This window comes from Sceloporus occidentalis, unplaced genomic scaffold (genome assembly GCF_023333645.1).
Source record: "Sceloporus occidentalis isolate IW3139 unplaced genomic scaffold, rSceOcc1.0.p SCAF_58, whole genome shotgun sequence".
Taxonomy (NCBI): Eukaryota; Metazoa; Chordata; class Lepidosauria; order Squamata; family Phrynosomatidae; genus Sceloporus; species Sceloporus occidentalis.
Window position 1 is genome coordinate 5,995,766 of NW_028317038.1, and position 20,029 is coordinate 6,015,794.

Sequence of the window (20,029 nt, forward strand, 5' to 3'; positions counted from 1 at the left end):
AACCAAAAATTGATAATAATCAGGGCAGTAATAAAGATATCACTATCTCTCTTATATTAGTTTAACTAATATGACAAATTAAAAAGTAATTTAATAATGTCTACGAGTATTAGTGAAGTTCCTAATAGATGCAAATGATGTCAAACTTCATCTACAGGTAAAAATACCTTTTCATTATTGTTATTATCACGGGTTATAAACTGCAGTCTCACAAGCCGTCATATACAATAATGCAATATACTATTTCCCAGAAACAGGGAATTCTATACGAAGAAGACAAAATTCATCTCTATTCAGAATAATAAAACAATTATATTTACCACCACTTGTTGCTGTTGTCCAACTGGTCCTTGTAGAAGTTAATCCAGGTTCAGTGGCAAGAAATTAAGTGGGAAAGAATATAACTTTTTAAAAGTTATATAGGTTAGAACTCAAAGTAACTCTAAGAGTGAAATATGGTGCCAGGATCTTTAGATTCCAATACTCTGGGGTAAATTTGGTGAATCAGTCCGTCCTTTTCCTTTTTCTTTTCTTTTTTTTTTTTTTTAATTATCCAAGACATAAGCTTAAAAACAGAGCTTATTATCATAGCCTCCACCTCTTGATTGGAATTCTCCAATCATAACGGTGGGTTTTACCCATTAAAATTAGGATTTCTACTCATATTTACACCGTTGTAATTTCTTAATTTACCTGTGAGAGACACTGTGGTCTAAGAATTAATTTAAAACCATTACATATGTGTTTGGAATTTATCCTTGGTCACCCTAATCGCCAGGTGTTACCTCCTAGATAGTAACTCAGGCCTTGGTAGTCTTACCATGTATCCCCCATTCCAAGTTACATTTCTAAAGATATGCAGCGTCTACTCCTTAACTTTCTCATGGAAGATAACATTAATTGTATCATATATACGCTGAAACATCATTATACATGAATACTCCTTTGTTCTCTATTATAGAGGGAACAAGGACAAAAAGAAATCATCACTACATGATTAAGTAAAATAAAATGACTCTGACTCCATTTTGTGTTCATGTAAAGTACAGAATATATGGAATACATGTTTTCTATCATAAAATATCTGACAAACCCAACCCCCAATCCTATCAGCCACATCCCATCACAAATCCCATCAACCACATCCCCTCACAAATCCCATCGGTATACAGGGGATGTATCAGGTGAGGGGATTAAGGGATACAATGGGTTCCCCCACCTGTGTTATCCTTCCTGTAGTGCGGGTGCCATCTGGGCAGACAGGGCTGTACTGGCTGATTAAGAGCCCCAGCCAGATTATAGGATCGTCTCTTTGAAGGCCGGAGATGCAGCCACATTCAAACAGGGTACACATAAATCTAATAATAATAACGGTGAAGATCAGACATGGTTCTTCACATTACTCCCCTCTTGTGCAAACGTCCGGCAGACTAACGGATCGGCTTGGGGATGACCGGGCCTCTACTGTCTCTAGTCCTGCGGGGTAGGGAGAGCGGGCGTGCGGCCTCTGGGGCACCCTGGCAGCCCCATGTCAGTCACCCAGGCTCCTAGGCCTGGCCCGTAGTCAAAGGGTAAGAGGCCAGCCCAGAAGCCTCTCCAGTGGGCAGCCCTCTTTAGTCTCCTCTGCAGGCATGGTAGACCTTTCTCCAGGGCTTCCTTTCCCCTCTGGGCCCTCAGCCCAGACTCGGCTCCCTCCCAACCTGATGGAACCCTCCCATGGTTACCCTGACTACGGGCTTGTCCCGAGTCAGCTCCACATTTCCCCACCCAAACAACAAGAGCCCACTCCAAAGCAGCAGCAGTTTCACTTACCCCTACCTGGCTCTCCGAGCTGGGGCTCGTTTTGCCCACTGGACCATGCCGCTGGGGAGGAGTGCCGGTTGCCCTTCCTCCCATAATTGGTGACAGCCGCTGGGGAGGGTCGCCGCCTGCGCCCCCTCCCGGATGCTCGTGCTGGGGAGAGCCAGATAATGGGGGTGTAAGCAGTGCAGGGCAGAGGTCAGCGACTCTCTGCCCGGTTGCCAGTGCTTCTGCTGGTGCAGGGAACGGTGCTGGGCAGAGAACAGCGTCACTCTGCCCTGTGGCCAGCTCTTCAGCTGGTGGTTCCCTGCTAGCAGGTGGGGACCTTTCGCTGTGGGGCGGGCAGAGGCCAGCAGCACTCTGCCCTGTTGCCGGCGTTTCAGCCAGAGCGAGGATTGCTGGTGCAGGACAGAGGTCAGCGACTCTCTCTCCGGGTGCCAGCACTTCTGGTTGGTCCTCGTTAGCTGGCGGGAACACTGTGCTGGGGGATGAGCAGAGGCCAGCAGCACTCTGCCTCGTGGCCGGCTCTTCTGCCTGTCTGGCATTTTGCGGTGCTGGGCAGAGGATCGCGTCGCACTGCCCTGGTGGGTCCCTAGCAGGCAGTGACCTTTCACTGTGGGGCGGGCAGAGGCCAACGGCACTCTGCCCCGCTGCTGGCGCTTCAGCCGGAGTAGGAGGGGCGCATGGTGCTAGGCAGAGAACAGCGTCCCTCTGCCCTGTTGTCGGCGCTTCTGCCGCCTCTAGTGGAAACCCATAGACCGCTGCCTCAAATTCCGGCAACTGCATGCGGTCCATAATCGCCCGGAAGACTTCCTCCCAAAAGTGATTGCCCACTTTCACCTCTGAGTCCACTTGTTGCAGTGGGCGGCAGGGCTCTCTGGCGCTTGTCACTAATGTCCCACCATCGGTCCATGTTGCCATTGCCAAAGACATCCCTTTCCTCGAATGCCTCCCATAACAGGCCAGGCCCGCCAACATCCATCCCTTCCGGAGAATGGGGCTTTCTGGATTTTCGCTGCGGGCCTCGGGCTTCCCAGTATATGGCTCGGTACTCCTCTTCGAGCCCAATCTCCTGTCGGACCAGCCTCTCTAGCTCTGCAACCTCACCTGGAGACGCAGGTCCCCCAAACAAGTAGAGCCTCCCATTCACCTGGTCCCTGATTCGTTGTTCTAGGGTGGGCAGATGTGTACCTTGGTGGGCGCTCCATTTTTCTAGCCGGGCTCGGGTCCGTCTCTCAAACTCCCATACTGGACTCTCCGATTCGAGGGTCTCGACTCCCCTCCAAGTCACCCCACATCCCGGTGACTGTTCAATCCACTCCATCTGTGGATCCGTTTGGCTCTTCCTCGCCAGGGTATAACTTTGTTCTGCGGCTAGTTGCTTTGGACTGGATTGAACTGGTCTGGAAGGAGTAGATCCCACCGCTACCACCAATGTGACGGATCGTCCTGTGCCCCAGACTGGACACATCCGCCCGTCAGCTCCTTCCCTCTCCCAGTAAGAGGACACGCTGCGGCTGTCCAAAGAAAGCAGTCACAGACCAGCACTTCCCTCAATCATGAGACAGGACTTCATGCTTTGAGGTTAAAACAGAACTCCCTTTATTACAAACACACAGAATTTATATACAATCTCCATTCACTGTGCACCGAACCCAACCCCCAATCCTATCAGCCACATCCCATCACAAATCCCATCAGCCACATCCCCTCACAACTCCCATCGGTATACAGGGGATGTATCAGGTGAGGGGATTAAGGGATACGATGGGTTTCCCCCACCTGTGTTATCCCTCCTGTAGTGCGGGTGCCGTCTGAGCAGACAGGGCTGTGCTGGCTGATTAACAGCCCCAGCCAGATTATAGGATCGTCTCTTTGAAGGCTGCAGCCACTTTCAAACAGGGTACACATAAATATAATAATAATAACAGTGAAGATCAGACATGGTTCTTCACAGTTATCACAAATTTTCATTCAAATGCACCTACAGCAGGAACATTCAAATGTGATAATTATGCAATATTTGTCTTATCAGATGAGAGCTTGGAGAAGAAGTTTCAATCCCTTTCTGTATATTTTAACCTCCCCCGGGTTAGCCCCCCATATTAAGAATTTTTACAAAAGATCATTGCATTTGTTAGATCTTTGTTAGATCAGGTTTGATCAACTGTTTTTTTCGTTAGATCTACTCTAAAATAGGCAATATTAACAATCTTTTTCAGGAGGGGCTAACAGCCCCCCCTCAACAAAAATTTCAACAAAATGTTACTGATTATGATAGCTCTGTGTTAGATCAAGTTTGATCAGATCAGACAAAATTTTTGTTAGATCTAGTCTAATTACTGAGATATTGCAATAGGCGGTATTCACAATCCTATTTTGTGTGCGGGGGATAGCAATACATATGGGTTGCCCCTCCAACTGAAATTTGGAATTTATGTCCCGCTGACCTCTACCTCTGTTCCGTGGAATTCGGGGGTGGTCCGCACAGGGCACCTGAACACCTAAGGCCGGCCCTGGAAACGCTATACAAAGCTAAAAGATAGGAAATAAAGCATTTAGGAAATAAAACCTATCCCCCCTCACACAAAATAGGATTGTGAATACCGCCTCCTGCCTGATAGATCTAATGAAAAAACAGTTGATCTAACTGGATCTAACGAATATCTACCAAAATCCATTCAAAAAAATCCAAATTTCAGTTGAGGGGGGGCCAACTCGTATGTATACCCATCCCCCACACACAAAATAGGATTGTGAATACCGCCTCCTGCGTGATAGATCTAACGAAAAAAACAGTTGATCTAACCGGATCTAACGAATATCTACCAAAATCCATAAAAAAAAAAATCCAAATTTCAGTTGAGGGGAGGCCAACTCGTATGTATACCCATCCCCCGCATACAAAATAGGATTGTGAATACCGCCTCCTGCGTGATAGATCTAACGAAAAAAACACTTGATCTAACCGGAGCTAACAAATATCTACCAAAATCCATTAAAAAATTTACAAATTTCAGTTGAGGGGGGCCAGCTCATATGTATACCCACCCCCGGCACACAAAATAGGATTGTGAATGCCGCCTCCTGCGTGATAGATCTAACGAAAAAAAAACAGTTGATCTAACCGGATCTAACGAATATCTACCAAAAGCCATAAAAAAAATTCTAAATTTCAGTTGAGGGGGGGGGCAACTCGTATGCATACATGAAGTAGTATGTAGCGTTTTTTTAATTATAAGTAAGAGTATAAGTATTATATACATTGATGGGGCTTATTCACTAAATAGCTAATATCCTAGAGATATTTAATAGGGTAGAGCCTGGTATTCACAATAAAGCTTGAGATGTGAGTATCATTATAAAAAGAATCTACACAAAAGTAAGAATTTGCAGTTAAGGCACTGTATAAAACATGTAATATGTCACTATATATAGTTTAACGTAATAATTATAAAAAGAGAAAGGAGGAAAAGAGTAAAAAAAAAAAAAAAAGGAAAATATAGAAGCACTACTCGTGGTAAAAATAATAATAAAAAAAACTGTAAGCTGTTTTTTTTTGTTTTGTATTTTTAGATGTCTTCGATGCTTACAATACATGTATGTATGTGGTTTCAGTGTTTGCACAAAGAGCAAAGGAAAGTAAAAGGGCTAGATAAGAATGTCACTTTTACACCTTTATAATGTGCAACAGTAGTTTCAGCAGTAAAGAATGCGAGTTGTTATTTAAGATAATAAATTAATATGACAGACACTAGTCATTGTAAAACATAGGATACATATGTTGCACATCTAAGTGTTTTTATTTATTTATTTTATTATCTTTTTGTTGGTTCCCCCTCTCCCTACAATCTAAAGCAGGATGTCACTTAAGTTACCTTATATAATGTGGAACAGTAGTCTCCCACTAAAGAATGCGGTTAAAGAGTTGTTATTTAACCCCTTCAGGACCGGGATTTTGATACTAAGGTGTCGCTAAAGGACCAGAGCAGTTTTTGTGTGTTTGCCATGTCTTTCTTCAACTGTAATTTCTCTCTTATCAATTAGTGCACCCACACAAATCATATATTGTTTTTTTCAGCACAAGTAGGGCTTTCATTTGAAACCATATTAAGCTGGGTAGTACATTGTTTTGTTTGAAATAAACTGGAAAAAGTGGGGGAAAAAAAGATTTTTTATACATACAAATTGTACACACATTGAACCAATGGGAAAACATTTTCCAAAATATATTCATTAACTTGCCCTGATTTGGAAACCACCCAACATGGCCAGGATTTTCATCTATTTTGACCAGTATAGGGCAAATATTGCAAGGCATGCATCACGTTTTTGAAATGTAATTTTTTTCAAATTTGGCATGGTAGTCTAATAACTGCAATAGTTGTCACAGATACTGATTATCCCCCCAAAATTATATGTTTATGAACAGTAGATAAGTGTACAACTAGGGTCATTTTGAAACTTTTCAAACAGGGATTTTATCGCCAATTGCTGCCAAATTTTGAGGTATTTTTTTGCATATGTTGCAATGTTGCTTTAGATTTCATATTATATTTTGTATAGAATATGTGCAGCTGCAGAAAAAAACACCAAATTGTGTTCACCAACACCCCCCGGTTCCAACAAGGCCTCACATGCATGGTTCAAGCATTTTTTGAGGACGCTATGAGGGCAAAACTGGAACATGCGCATTTTAGTTTTCAAATCTGGAATTTTCAGAAATTGGTTTCCTGGGCCCATATCCCATTTGGGACATTTTGGAAGCCCCCCACTGTAAAGTACCCCATAAAAGTATATATTTATGAACAGTAGACAAGTCAAGGTGTTCAACTAGGGTAGTTTTGACAGTTTTCAGCCAGCCATTTCTTCACTGATGATTGCCAAACTTCACAGGGAAATTATTTTATTGTGTTTTTAACATTTTAATGTTGCATTGAATTTCTTGCACACCATAAGTGCAACAGTGGAAGAAAACACCATATTTTGTTCACCATCATCCCCTGATTCCAACAAGGCCTCACATGCATGGTTCATGCATTTTTTGAGGAAGCCATGAGGCCATAACTGGAACATGCGCAAGTTTTCAGAAATTGGTTTACTGGGCCCATATCCCATTTGGGACATTTTGGAAGCCCCCCCCCACTGTAAATTACCCCATAATAGTATATATATTGATGAACAGTAGATTAAGAACGATTAAGAAAGATTAAGAAAAAATGAAATTATTTTTTGTAACTGGCAACTGTATTAAATTCCTTAAAACAGTTGCCAATGCACAGACCGGGCTTATCAGGGCAACCAGAACAGTCCTTCCTGTGCCCTTTGGCATAACACACCCTGCACCATTTCTGTGTTTTAGATTTTTTGGAGGTTGGAGGAAATTTGAAAGGGAAACGTTCTTCCTGAATTATGACTGAAGGGCCTTGTTCAGCTGGAGCCAAGATTTCCTTGAGTAACAAAAACTGAAAAGATAAAAATGTGGTTTTTTTGGCAGGATGTATTTTTTTAAAAAGTAAGAATGCATTGTGAGTTGCAATCTGCATTATATAAGTGGCTACCTTTTTATACCATGTATTTGTTTTTCTCATTATGAGGTATGGCTGCAATAATTGATCGGCCAAATCCACTCCCACCATATGCCTATTTTAGGCCTTGATGCAGGTTGGTTTTCTCTGGACCTGTGTTTTGCCCTGAACAGGAACAGTGGCTTCATCATGAATTGTGCTTAACATGCACACATCCTTCTTGTCCCTATATTTTAAAAAAGTTCTTGTTGGCGTAAAGCTAAGGATGCCCCAATTTTTTATTTGGTTTCCCTAATCTGTTTTGGGAGCCCTATTCTGTTCTGCCTTATGGTGCCACAGGCCAAGGTGTCCATGCAAAACAACAACTTGAACAAAGGGACACTTGTGTAATAGTTGTCCATGTACAAGTGGTACCCTTTGTTCAGTAAGGGGCAAACAAGGTCCCAGACAATTTTTTCACTTATGCCCAGATGGTCTGGGCAACCTGGTGGGTCAAGCTTGGCATCTTTCCCCCTCATAAACCCGGAAGGAATATGTGTAGCCACAACTGCTCTCACATAATTTATAAAATTTTACCCCATACCGGGAGCGTTTAGAGGGAATGTTTTGCTTGAACCCTAACCGGCTTTTAAATTTCATTAGGGACTCATCAATACTACCGTATTTGCTCGATTTATAAGACGACCCTAATTATAAGACGACCCCCCAAAATCTGAATATTAATTTAGGAAAAAAACAAAAAGCCTGAATATAAGACTACCCTATAGGAAAAAAGTTTTACTAGTAAATATTAATTAATGTAAACAATATTTTCATATTTAATAAAAGCTATGATTGAGAAAAATATATATTTTTTTATTTCCTTTTATTTGCCAACCTGCCCCCCCAGTTATGCACATCTGCCCCCAGGGTTGCCACTCTGCCCCCAGAAATGCCTTATATATGCCATGCTACCACCACCACCACCCCCCTTAAACATCCATACTAACACACACTCATTCACAAACATTTAAATACTCATTCATTCCATTAATCACACATACTCAGAAACCCTCCCCCACCCCCTTACCTGAACTGCAGATCTCTCACTTGCAGACTTATGCAGGGGCCCGGCTGTGCGAGCAACTTCTCTGGCCCCGCCCCCAGAGGAAGGAGGGGGAGGCAGAGTTATGTGACACTCTTCTAGCTTCCTGTTTTCCTGCTGCTCGCGACCAAAGCCCGGTAAGCAGCATGGCCCCAGCAGACATTTTGAGGTCTGATTAGAAGACGACCTCGATTATAAGACGAGGGGTATTTTTCAGAGCATTTGCTATGAAAAAAACCTTGTCTTATAATCGAGCAAATACGGTCATTTCTCGCTTGGGGGTATAAACTGCAGCAAATTTAGTTTGGAAGTGAGAAATAAGGGGGCGAATTTTAAAAAGCCTGTCATATGTGGGGTCATCTTTGGGAATGAACTGGGTATTGTCATTGAAATGTAAAAAGGGGAGGAGGAGTGCATACCGTGCCCTGTGCATGGTGTTGGAGAAAATTGGGGTTGAAATAATGGGGTCTGTGCTCCAGTACGACTTTAAAGTGGGCTTTTTTATTATCCCCATTATCATGGTGAGTGCCCAGAATGTTTTTAACTTGCACACATCAGTGGGAGTCCATGCCTTTTGCTTGTTTGCTTTGGCTTTATTTCTAAATTCCTGGGCAGTGTACAAGTTAGTTTGGTAAACTAACGTCTCCCAAAACTCATTGCCCATGAACAGCTCCATAAACTGGCTTGGGGTATATTCTGCGACATCCGTATGAATGCCGGAATTGGCAGTGAAGGGGGGAACATCTGGAAAAGTGCCAGCTGCAGGGATCCACTCATCAGAGGGATCAGGAGTAGTAGTAGTAGAAGAAGCAACACGGCTCCTTTTAATTGGGGGTGCAGCATCATCAGAGCTGCTGGTGAACTGGCCCACATCAAAATCTGACGCAGTGTCAGTGGCAGAGTCTGACGCAGTGTCAGTGTCTGACACCAACATTTTATATGCCTCTTCCACCGTATAAAACCTATCCATATATATATATTTTTTTTTAATATATATGTATATTTATTTATTTTTTTGCCCTACCTAACCCTAGACCCTAATCCCTGCCTAATCAATTCCCCACTAACTGATCAATTCCCCACTAAATAACCCACCCACAGCCACCCACCCACAATTTTAGGGGAAAAAAAAGAATTAACCCCTTAGGGTCAAATACTGCTAATAATTATTTTTAATTTTTTTTAATAGAATTCGCTCGGGACTCTCTGCAACAACGTGTTCTGTCTCTCTCCAACTCACAACCACGAGTGAGGAGGAGGGAGACAGGGTAATATAGGCAGATACAATGTTTACAAACATTGTATCTGTCAATATTCAAAAGCATGCACGTGATTCGCTTTTAACCCCTTCGTGACAAAGGCTGATTTTACTTTTTGTACCCTTCGTGACAATGGCCGTTTTAACATTTCTGCGCTGCTCGTGTTTAGCTGTAATTTTCTTCTTTCCCGTTTACTGAACCCACACACATTAGATATTGTTTTTTTCAGGACAAGAAGGGCTTTCTTTAGATGACATTGTTTTGATTGTATCATATTATTTACTATTAAAAAAAAGTATAAAATATGGTGAATTTTTCTAACTTTTAGTTGAAAAATCTTTTACTCATCTATAAAAGGTAATGAAAAAAAACGCTAAATAGATTTTACTATTTGTCCTGAGTTTAGAAGTACCCAATGTTTTTATGTTTTTTTGCTTTTTTCTACACATTATGGGGCAATAAGTACAGGTAGCGTTTTGCTATTTCAAAGCCATTTTTTCCAAATCTGGTAATTCTTCCCCTCATGTGCCCTTTCGGGTATCTTTTAAGACGGCCAATGCAATTTACCCCATCAAGTCATATATTTTTGAAAATTAGACAGCCCAGGGTATTCCAAATGCTAGTATTTTAACCCTTTCCAAGCACTAATTCTACCATTAGCCTTTGTCAAACTTTATGGTAGTCATTTTTTTTGCATTTGTTTTTTCACACACATTTTACTTCAGGTATGAATTAATTGGTTCTCGTATATGTCACAAAACACCCCAATATGTGTTCAGCAACATCTCCTGAGTACAGCGATACCTCACATGAATGATTTTGCCTGGCTGTTTGGGGGCAAAAGGGCCACATTTGGGGCATGCACATTTTTCAATGTTGAACTTTGGCATTTGGGGATCCACTGCCCATGCCCTATTTGGTACATCTTTGAGCCGGGCCATTTCAGTGTGCCCAACAAAACCATATATTTTTGAAAACTAGACACCCCAGGGTATTTTAAATGCTGGTATTTTAACTCTTTGCATGCACACTTTACCACCAGAATTTTTTCAAAGTTTGCAGGAGTATTCTTTAATGTGTATTTTTCCCCCACACACCTATGTTATGTATGAATTTACAGCTCCTGGTATATGCCGCTGTCGCACGACACCCCAATATGTGTTCAGCAACATCTCCTGAGTACAGTGATACCCCACATGCATGGGTTTGTCATTTTTTGGGGGAACTAAAAGGCCACATTTGGTACGTGTGCATTTTTCTAATTGGAAATTAGATGTGTGGCCATCCTTCCCCCTGTGTTAATTGGGGCATTGTTGAACCCGGCCAATTCAATTTACCCCATCAAATCATACATTTTTTAAAAGTAGACACCCCATGGGCATTTAATATGCCAGTATTTTAACTCTTTCCATGCGAGAATTGTTTTAAGCCAATGTGCTCATTTTAGGACTTCACAGACCTCCATCAAGGTAGGGTAGTGCTAGCGACGGGACCATGCTGCAGGGGATCTGGATCTGGATCTGGAAAAGGCAGTTCATACTTAGGCAGTCCAAGTGCTGGACTATTACACAGAGCCGTTTTGAGCTCCTTAAAAGCTTGTCCAGTGCAGCATATCTGGCTGTGCTTGTAATGTCATTTGTCGAAGGATATTATCCCAGTGTGAACAATTCGGGATCCATTGGCGACAGTACGTGACTACCCCTAGGAACGAAAGCAAGGCTGCTTTGGTCTTCGGTTTAGGGTAATTGGCAATCACTTTTACCCGTTCTGGTGACAACAATCTTTCACCTGGCCGAAGAAGGAATCCTAGGTACTTGACAGACTGCTGTGCAATCTGAATCTTGTGAGGTGAGACTTTATGTCCTGTAGCAGCAAGATAATTCAATAAGTCTTTGGTATCTGTGATACAATCAGATTCTGTAGTACTGCAAAGCAACAAATCGTCTACATATTGCAGCAAAACAGAGCCACGGAGCGGGCGCCAGGCCATCAGGGTTTGTCTGACTACTGGGGAATAGGCGGTAGGGGAGTCACAATAACCTTGTGGTAATCTAGTCCACGTATACTGACTCCCTTTATATGTGAACGCAAACAGAGGCCTTGTGTTCGGGTGTACCGGTATGCTAAAGAATGCGCTGTTTAGATCAATAACAGTAAAATGTGTAGCATTTGCTGGTATGACAGTAATAATAGAAGTAATGTCTGGCACTACTGGAGCTAAAGGTTGTACTAGTACATTCACTGCACGAAGATCCTGAGTGAATCGCCATTATCCTCAGCTTTATAGAGCAACATTTTACTAAGGGCCTGGGCAGGGCCCGTGTGTGGTGAGTGATATTTGATAGTGAGATTGTCAGTAGAGGTAGGAATAGTCTCATAGCCTGTTCGTCTTTGCGCTGTCATATGTTGAGTGGTAAGATTCTTTAACACGTGTATAACTTGGTGTGATGTATGTAAAATTAGAGCATGGGAAAGAACAATAGGTTGTACTGCTTCAACCATCATTGCGCATGCAGCCACTTGTCTTAAACACGTAGGATCAGTAGGTTCACCTGTTTATATAAACATTCATAGGTGTGGACAATGTGGGAATCCATTGCAGTGTGTTTGGTCTGCACCCAAAACTAGTCCTGATGTTGATGTGGTAGGCCCCTTTAGCAGCGTGCCTGTGCCACCTCTGCCCCTTTAGCAGCCTATCTGTGCCACCTCTGCCCCTTTAGCAGCCTGCCTGTGTCACCTCTCCCCCTTTAGCAGCCTGCCTGTGCCACTTTTTCCCCTTTAGCAGCCTGCCCGTGGCACCTCTGCCGCTTTACCAGCCTGTCTATGCCAGCTCTCTCCCTTTAGCAACCTGCCTGTGGCACCTCTGCCCCTGAAGCATCCTGTTTGTGCCACTGCTGCCCCTTTAGCAGCCTGCCTGTGCCACCTCTGCCCCTGAAACAGCCTGCCTGTGCCACCTCTGCCCCGGAAACAGCCTGCCTGTGCCACCTCTGCCCCGGAAACAGCCTGCCTGTGCCACCTCTGCTCCTTTAGGCACCTGCCTGTGCCACCTCTGCCCCTTTAGGAGCCTGCCTGTGCCACCTCTGCCCCTTTAGGAGCCTGCCTGTGCCACCACTGCCCCTTTAGTATCCTACTCATGCCACTGCTGCCCCTTTAGCAGCCTGCCTGTGCCACCTCTGCCCCTGAAACAGCCTGCCTGTGCCACCTCTGCCCCTTTAGCAACCTGCCTGTGACACCTCTGCCCCTAAAACAGCCTGCCTGTGCCACCTCTGCCCCTAAAACACCCTGCCCGTGCCACTTTTTCCCCTTTAGCAACCTGCCTGTGGTACATCTGCCCCTGAAACATCCTGTTTGTGCCACCACTGGCCCTTTAGTATCCTACTCGTGCCACTGCTGCCCCTGAAACAGCCTACCTCTGCCCCTTTAGCAACCTGCCTGTGACACTTTTCCCCCTTTAGCAGCCTGCCTGTGCCACCTCTGCCCCGGGAACAGCCTGCCTGTGCCAACTCTGCCCCGGAAACAGCCTGCCTGTGCTACCTCTACCCCTGAAACAACCTGCCTTTGCCACTTCTACCCCTGAAACAACCTGCCTTTGCCACTTCTGCCCCTGAAACAGCCTCCATGTGCCACCTTTGCCTCTCAAAACAGCCTGTCCGGGCCACCACTGCCCCTTTAGTATCCTACTTGTGCCACCTCTGCCCCTTTAGGAGCCTGCCTGTGCCACTGCTGCCCCTTTAGGAGCCTGTCAGTGCCACCTCTGCCCCTTTAGGAGCCTGTCAGTGCCATCTCTGCTTCTTTAGCAACCTGCCTGTGTGCCACCTCTGCCCCTAAAACACTTTTCCCCCTTTAGCAGCCTGCCTGTGCCACCTCTGCCCCTGAAACACCTCTGCCCCTGAAACAACCTGCCTTTGCCACCTCTGCCCCTGAAACAGCCTGCCTGTGCCACTTCTGTGCCGCCTCTGCCCCTGGAACAGCCTGCCTGTGACACCTCTGCCACCTCTTCCCCTGAAACAACCTGCCTTTGCCACCTCTGCCCCTGAAACAGCCTGCCTGTGCCACTTCTGCCCCTTTAGCAGCCTCCCTGTGCCACCTTTGCCCCTAAAACAGCCTGTCCGGGCCACCACTGCCCCTTTAGTATCCTACTTGTGCCATCTCTGCCCCTTTAGGAGCGTGCCTGTGCCACCGCTGCCCCTTTAGGAGCCTTTCAGTGCCACCTCTGCCCCTTTAGGAGCCTGTCAGTGCCATCTCTGCTCCTTTAGCAACCTGCCTGTGCCACCTCTGCCCCTGAAACAGCCTGCATGTGCCACCTCTGCCCCTGAAACAGCCTGCCTCTGCCACCTCTGCCCCTGAAACAGCCTGCCTGTTCCACCTCTGCCCCTTTAGCAACTTGCCTGTGACACCTCTGCCCCTAAAACAGCCTACCCGTGCAACTTTTTCCCCTTTAGCAACCTGCCTGTGGCACATCTGCCCCTGAAACATCCTGTTTGTGCCACCACTGCCCCTTTAGTATCCTACTCGTGCCACTGCTGCCCCTGAAACAGCCTACCTGTGCCATCTCTGCCCCTTTAGCAACCTGCCTGTGACACTTTTTCCCCTTTAGCAGCCTGCTTGTGCCACCTCTACCCCTTTAGAAGCCTCCCTGTGCCACCTTTCCCCCTAAAACAGCCTGTCCGGGCCACCACTGCCCCTTTAGTATCCTACTCGTGCCACTGCTGCCCCTGAAACAGCCTACCTGTGCCACCTCTGCCCCTTTAGCAACCTGCCTGTGCCACTTTTTCCCATTTAGCAACCTGCCTGTGGCACCTCTGCCCCTGAAGCAGCCTGTTTGTTTGTGCCACTGCTGCCCCTAAAACAGCCTGCGTGTGCCACCTCTGCCCCTAAACACCCACTCATTCACCAATTCACTCTCCCCCTTACCTCTCTTGCAGATTTGACTGGTCCTGGGGCCGGGTGGGCGTCACTGGGGCCATGCAGAAGTCTATGCGGCCGGATGGTGTCAGGAAACTTTTTCCACCCGGGAGAAGCAGGGACCTGGGTAGGAAAAGAGTTTTCTTGCACAGTGTGAGCTCCACAGCTCTAAGCTCGGGGCCCGTGTTAGACGGCCATCAAACTGAATAGATAGCTGCTTGGCTGGCTCACCGTGCACCCCCCTGGCAAGGGGCACCCGGGCGGACTGCCCCCCTTAGGTTCGCTACTGGTAGTGTGTCAAAATATCTATCACTGTAAAGGTCCACTCAATTACTTTTATACATTTACCATGATATTGAGATATCCAAAGACATCCAAAGTAACTAGAATGGTGTCTGAGGGTAAATCCTGAATTAAAGTTACATAGTTACATAGGTTAAAAAAAGATATGCGGCCATCGAGGTCAGCCTTTCTTATATCTGTTAATTTGTTGCTGTTGATCCAAAAGAAGGCAAAAAACCCCAGTTTGGCTCTTTCCAATTTTGCACTAACCAGGGAAAAAATTCCTTCTTGACCCCAAAATGGCAGTCAGATTTCTCCTTGGATCAATAAGCTCTTTCCCCATAATTAAAGATTATATCCCCCAATATTATGTTTTTCCAAGTAACCATCTAAGAAAATCTAAGAAAATTTCTAGATTCCTTGATGTGATACTATAGATGTTCCTTGAAGTTGTAAAACGTTTTGTCTATTTTAGGCAAGGATGTAAACGAGTAATTAGGAACTTAGAATCCATATAGTCAAATTCATGTTTTGTGCTGATTTAAAGGCAATGTAACTATGTAACCTAGATGGTTACATAGCTACATAGTTAATTAGTTTGAAAAACGATATATAGAGAGAGAGCCCCAGAGGCCAAAATGAACAGAGGGGCTGAATGACTGGGTCAAGCTGAAGTGAACAGCCTATTAGGAAAAACCATGTGGTGTAGTGGAGGCAGGCAATGGATAACAGGAAGGTGTGGTCCATGGAGATTATTATATAAACAGGACGCCTTCCCCCTTTTGTGGCACTTTGTTGGAGGTTAGCAGGAGTTTAACAGCATTGGATCTCTGCCAAGCTATGTCTGAACATAATTTGGAGGCTTGATTCCTGGAAACATAAGCACGATGGCGACGTGGCTTAGGAGTTATGGGAACAAGGAGATGGGACTGTTGCTAGAGCAAGGTTTTTGTGACGGTATTAAGATTCCGTTTAAGGAATCCACTGTTCCTACCAGGAATCTTAAGTCTGCCCTGCTTTATCCTGAGGTCATGTCAGGGACATGTACAAATACAGGGTCAAAGTAGGGATAAGAGCACAGTACTGGGAACACTGTGTAAGACACAGAGCGTCTCAGAATACGTGAGCGCCAACATAAAGGAGCTTGGGGGTTTTATAGAGATCTCAGGCGTGACGTCTGACGTCACGTCTGGAGATCCACCCTCCGTACCGCCCCCAACGGCGCCAGAGAATCCTCTGCACTCACTCCTCCCCTCTCCTCCTGCACACAGTCAGCAGGAGGAGAAGGTGCCGGAGCGGCGTGCAGAAGCGCCGCCCCCTTCATGGGACCCGAGACTGCTGATGTTGGGGGCTACATATGCACTATATATAATATGTACTTATCTCTTCGAAGCAAAGACTATAATTGAAATATGATTAAAAATAACAGATGAACTGGCAGTTATTTTTCATTCTTTAATATTAGATCCTGCTGCCGATATATATAAATATTAGACCCTGTTGCCAATATATATATAAATATTAGACCCTGCTGCCGATATATATAAATATTAGCCCCTGCAGCCAATATATTTTTTAGTGAAAAAATGTAACCCTAACCAAGCATTTCCTTGAGTCACGTGCCACACTCCCTAGCATGCAATCACTCCCTTCGCTACCACACCAAAAAAAATTTGCCACACTGACTGCAGATCAGGGGAAGACTGTGAGAGTCAGTACAGTCTTCCCTCTTTCTGACTGCACCGTTAGATTGAGAGGTCCTCTCCCCCGTAATCATCCCCAGAGTCCCTTTGGCACCTCAGTCACTAAACCACACCTCTCTTTTACATACTGCCTGTAGTTCAGGTATAGATCAAATAAACACATGGAAACAGCACGTTCAACTGAATAAGACATAAAAACCCTGTATTTGCAGGTATACATAAAAAATGTATGGAAACATAGCATTGCAGGTATAGATCAACTGGAAATCACATGTAAACTCAGCACTGAAGGTATAGATCAAATAAACAACACATGGAAACAGCACTCACATTATCGATCAACTGAATAAGACATACAAATCCTGTATTTGCACGTAAACATAAATAATGTATGGAAAGATAGCATGGTAGATAGAGATCAACAGAATATCACAAAAACCCAGCTTTGCAGGTATAGATCAATTGGAAATCGCATATAAACTCGCATTAAAGGTATAGATAAAACCCACTAAATTACAGGCATAGATCACAGGTTGCACACCCCAAAGCCAGCCCTGGCATCCACATTGGCTACATAGAACCTGACCAGCACCCAAATTACACATACATAGGATGTGCCATCTTTGTCCCCAAACAGCCAAGCGTACGCCATCTTTGTCCCATAAACATGCTACCTGTGCCATCTTTGTCCCCAATGCTTAAACATCCTGCTCATATCATCTTTGCCAACATATAATTTCACAAATCAATTATACACCTACTATTCACACAAACACGTTTACAGTCCCTCACTAATTCACACAATCATTTATTCTTTCACACAAATTATTTACACATATTCATTAATGCGTTATCACAAATTCATTAATTCTCTCACTCATTCACACAATGCATCCACACATCAATCCATTAATTCTCTCATTCTGACTCTTTATTTCAATATTCTTGCTACCCCCTCTCCCCCTTTTTCCTATCTACCCATTCTCCCTCTCTTCTGCCTTATCTACCTCCTCCTCACTATCTACCCTCTCCCCCTTTGAAGTTGTTACCTTGTATAGAAGTCCTGCGGTGGGAGTGCAAGGCCTCTGTCTCCCTGCTCTGCCACGGTGCACGGTGCTTCACTGCTGAACGCTGGAATATGACATCATATTCCAGTGCTCAGCATGAAATTTGCAGATCACTTAACTGACTGAGGTAGACATAGAGGAGTAGGTATTATAGGAAATTCATCTTCAAAATGTGGACTATTAACGGTGTATTTGTATACAAAATAAGAAAAGAGGTGTGCTAAAATTTATCAAAGAATGTCCAACAGTAAAAACACTCTGTGTAAGATATAAAGTAGACGCTCCAGCTTGTGTAGCAGGATCAGTTCTCTTTCACAAAGGATCAGAACCTCACGAGGAGAAAAACAGAATAAAGTGCACAGTACAGTATTGTCTATATCAGGAATAAGCATAAATAGATGATACTTGTATTGCACTCACTTCTTCTAGTATTAATTCTCATATAGAGCAATGGAGAAGCATTCAAGTAAATACTTTAAAAAAAATCAAATGCATAAAATACAATTTAAAAACAACGGGTACCTGCAGGATCCCTGCACCCAAGTCCTTCAAGCCATCTGTGTATAGAACATACCCTGGGATAGAATGTCCTTAACACTTAGGACATTCTATCCCAGGTTGCAGAACTACTGTATGTGCTCTATACAGAGATGGCTTAATTGTATGTGAAAAAAACTGCATGTGTACATGTTGCTGTCTACCTTATGCCTATATAATTGGTAATTTTCTTTTTACAGGCTTTCTCTAGAGAAGAAGGTTTCCTTAAGTAATCTTCGATACTTTTCTATGGAAAATGATGGGGGTGGTCTCTTTGTGTCTCGGATGGATAAAGAGCTGATTCTAGCACAGAGAAAAGTAAGAAACATGTTAATGATGTGATGCTTATGAAACTTTTATCAGATTTATAACACACATAACCATTATGAGTATAGTTTTGTAAATTCTCCTCCTACTCCTAGATCATAAGCATAAAGTGGCATTCAAAGTAAACAATTTTGCTCTTTAAACTTGTATTATAATAGCTATATAGAAAGAAATCTAGCACTACTTTATTGAAATAGATTTAAGCTAAGTTAAACCCCAAAATCCACTGAATGAGAACACATTTAGCATACCACATAAAATAAGATGAACCCCTTAAGGGCAGAGCTGCTTATGGTTTTAAAATTTTTTGTTGTTTGGCTATAATTTGATTTCAATTAAATTTACCCAATCAAATCATATATTTTTGAAAAATAGACAACACAGGGTATTTCAAATACTTTTTCCATGGTGCATTTAACCACCAGTCTTTTTCAAAGTTTGCTGTAGTGTCAGGCTCATCATATCTCAGCCCTTACTGGATGTTGGAGTCCAGAGTGCAGGAGTGTAAGAACGCACACAGTGATAGAAACACACTTCACAATCTATACAAAAGCTGAATGTTTGAATATATGTATATTAAACAAAACAGATACATCTCACCATAAGTAGCAGAGTAGGAGGCATGTCAAGTATACAGACTGCTGGGGAGTATGAATTTAGAATAGTAACAATCAGGTAACAATCCAAAAGGGTTTGGGACTGGTAGCAAACAAAAGGGGTATATCCAATAAGCAGTCCAGGTCCAAAAAGGTAATAGGCAGATAAAAGGGTAAATCCAGTAAGCGGTCCAGGTCAAAAAGGCAACAGGGTAAATCTAAAAGGCAGTCCAGGTCAAAAAGGTAACAGGCGGGCAAAATGGTAAAGCCAAGAGTCGGACATTAACTATAGCTTCAGACAAAGTAACTTAGTGAACTCACACCTGCGTTATTGATAAGCAGGGATATAAAGCAGGCCTCGGGCTGAATCCTGACACGTAGTATATTTTTGTGTGTTTTTGTTTTCCCACGTGCATTTTACTTTAGGTATGAATTTACAGCTCCTGGTCAAACAACACCCAAATATGTATTCAGCAACATCTCTTGAGTACAGTGATACCCCCCATGCATGGGTTTGTCAGGTGATTTGGGAGGTAAAAGGCAGCCTTTGCGAGGTGTGCATTTTTTGGAATTTTCTGGTCAACCTGTCTCCATGTCCTATTTTTAGGACATCTTTGAACCTGGCCAATTTGATTTACCTGATCAAATCATAATTTTTTTTAAACTAGGCACACTCCATGGGCATAAAAAATTTCAGTATTTTAACTCTTTCCACGCAACAATTTTTGTGAATATATATCGCTAATTTTACCACTTGCTCATACAAAAACTATATATATATATATGTAAAGGCTGTTTACAGCCTGTATTTTTGGGAGGGGTCTTAGTGGATATTTATACCTCCCTTCAGCATCCTCTCCTTCAGGGTGTTACATTTCCATTTTTTAGGGCGTTAGGTTTGTGGGCATGTGATAAATGCTAGGCGTCTCCTTAGGCTTTGC

The 20,029-nt window shown here is 43.7% G+C and overlaps 1 protein-coding gene across 1 annotated transcript in view; it reads left to right on the forward strand.

Moving 5' to 3' along the window:
- LOC149287647 (fatty-acid amide hydrolase 2-like) overlaps positions 1-20,029 on the forward strand; it is a gene marked incomplete at its 3' end in the record, with an annotated part of 171,351 nt that overhangs the window by 83,369 nt on the left and 67,953 nt on the right. Inside the window, exon 8 of the mRNA XM_089492661.1 lies at positions 18,366-18,483. Coding sequence (XP_089348787.1) covers positions 18,366-18,483 — 118 coding nt within the window. The remainder of the gene's footprint in view (positions 1-18,365; positions 18,484-20,029) is intronic.